At 41.6% G+C, this 1,591-nt stretch overlaps 1 protein-coding gene across 1 annotated transcript; it reads right to left on the bottom strand.

Annotated features, from left to right (window-relative positions):
• Positions 1-473: 473 nt before the first annotated feature.
• On the bottom strand, positions 474-845 carry LOC138879209 (uncharacterized). Its single transcript, XM_070158805.1, has one exon. It carries the CDS (start codon positions 843-845, stop codon positions 474-476), a length of 372 nt encoding a protein of 123 aa, XP_070014906.1.
• Between the last annotated feature and the right edge of the window lie 746 nt (positions 846-1,591).

The following is a 1,591-nucleotide window of genomic DNA, read 5'->3' as shown; positions in this document are numbered from 1 at the left end:
ATATATCCATTCATGTGAGGTCCGCATACCCCTGAATGCACTTCACTCATGATCCGCTCTGCTTCTGTAGCGTCTATGCATCTCAAAAAGTTTAAATTTGGGGTCCTCTTGTACAGAATTTCCCCATTCAGGAAGAAACCACTGGCGAGTCGCCTTATAGTTCTTTTTTGATCTCCTTTGGCATGCTCTTTATATTCTCTTGTTTTCAGGAATTATTTTATGTCATGATACCATGGTTCACCATCTGGTTCTGTCTCGATTGTATTGCAGTAACTATGTTGATTTCGAACTTCGATTTCTAGTGGATCAATATGAGTGTTGCCTGGATAAGGGAGCATCGAGGCTAGATTAGCCAAGGCATCGGCTAGCTCGTTGTGAAATCAGGGAATGTACCTGAACTCGATAGATTTGAATCTTTTGCTCAAGTCTCGCACATATTGTCTGTACAGAATAAGTTTGATGTGTCAAGTCTCTCATTCGCTTTGGGCTTGCCGGATAAGCAAGTCAGAATCTCCCATAACTAATAGTTCATGCACATCCAAATCAATGGCCATTTTCAAACCCATGATACAAGCTTCATATTCTGCGGTATTATTGGTACAGAAGAATTGAAGTTGGGCCATTGCAGGGTAATGATGTCCAATAGATGATATGAGGATTGCCCCGATCCCAACTCTTTTGATATTGACAGCCCCATCAAAATACATTTTCCATACAAGGTGATCGTCTGGAACCATTTCCTCTATTGAGTTGACCTCTTTATCTGGGAAGTATGTGCTAAGTAGCATGTACTCATCATCAACTGGATTCTCAGCCAAATGATCTGTCAAAGCCTGTGCTTTCATCGCGGTGCGAGTGACATAGACGATATCAAACTCTGTGAGCAGGATTTGCCATTTTACGAGCCTGCCAGTGGGCATTGGCATTTGGAAGATGTACTTCAAAGGATCCATTCTGGATATGAGGTAAGTAGTGTAAGACAAAATATAATGTCTCAGCTTTTGAGCGACCCAAGTCAAGGCACAACATGTCCTTTCTAAAAGGGTGTACTTAACCTCATAATCGGTGAACTTCTTGCTCAAATAATAGATTGCATGTTCCTTTCTGCCTGTTGCATCATGTTGCCCTAGAACGCATCCAAAGGAATTATCCATCACTGATAGATATAAAAATAAAGGCCTACCAGGTTTAGGTGGGACCAGTATATGGGGTTTTGGCAGATAATCTTTGATCCTGTCAAAAGCCTTTTGGCAATCGTCTATTCATCTGACAACGATATACTTTTTCAGCAACTTAAAGATGGTCTCACACGTGGTTGTGAGATGAGTAATGAACCTACTGATATAGTTCAACCTCCCGAGCAAACTCATGACCTCCTTTTTGTTCTTTGGGGGTGGCAGATCTCGAATGGACTTTATCTTAGATGGATCCAATTCGATGCCTCTCCGGCTGACTATAAAACCGATGAGTTTCCCAGATGGAACCCCAAATACACACTTGGCTGGATTAAGCTTAAGGTCATACCTACGAAGCCGTTTGAAGAACCTTTTCAAATCACACACGTGATTGGCTTGTGTCTTTGATTTTATGA

Source organism: Nicotiana sylvestris, chromosome 10 (assembly GCF_000393655.2).
Source record: "Nicotiana sylvestris chromosome 10, ASM39365v2, whole genome shotgun sequence".
NCBI lineage: Eukaryota > Viridiplantae > Streptophyta > Magnoliopsida > Solanales > Solanaceae > Nicotiana > Nicotiana sylvestris.
This window is presented reverse-complemented; position numbering and strand designations above follow the sequence as displayed.

Bases quoted from the DNA above. Each gene is read 5' to 3' on its own strand.
- LOC138879209 (XM_070158805.1), bottom strand. From the start codon at position 845: ATGAAAGCACAGGCTTTGACAGATCATTTGGCTGAGAATCCAGTTGAT.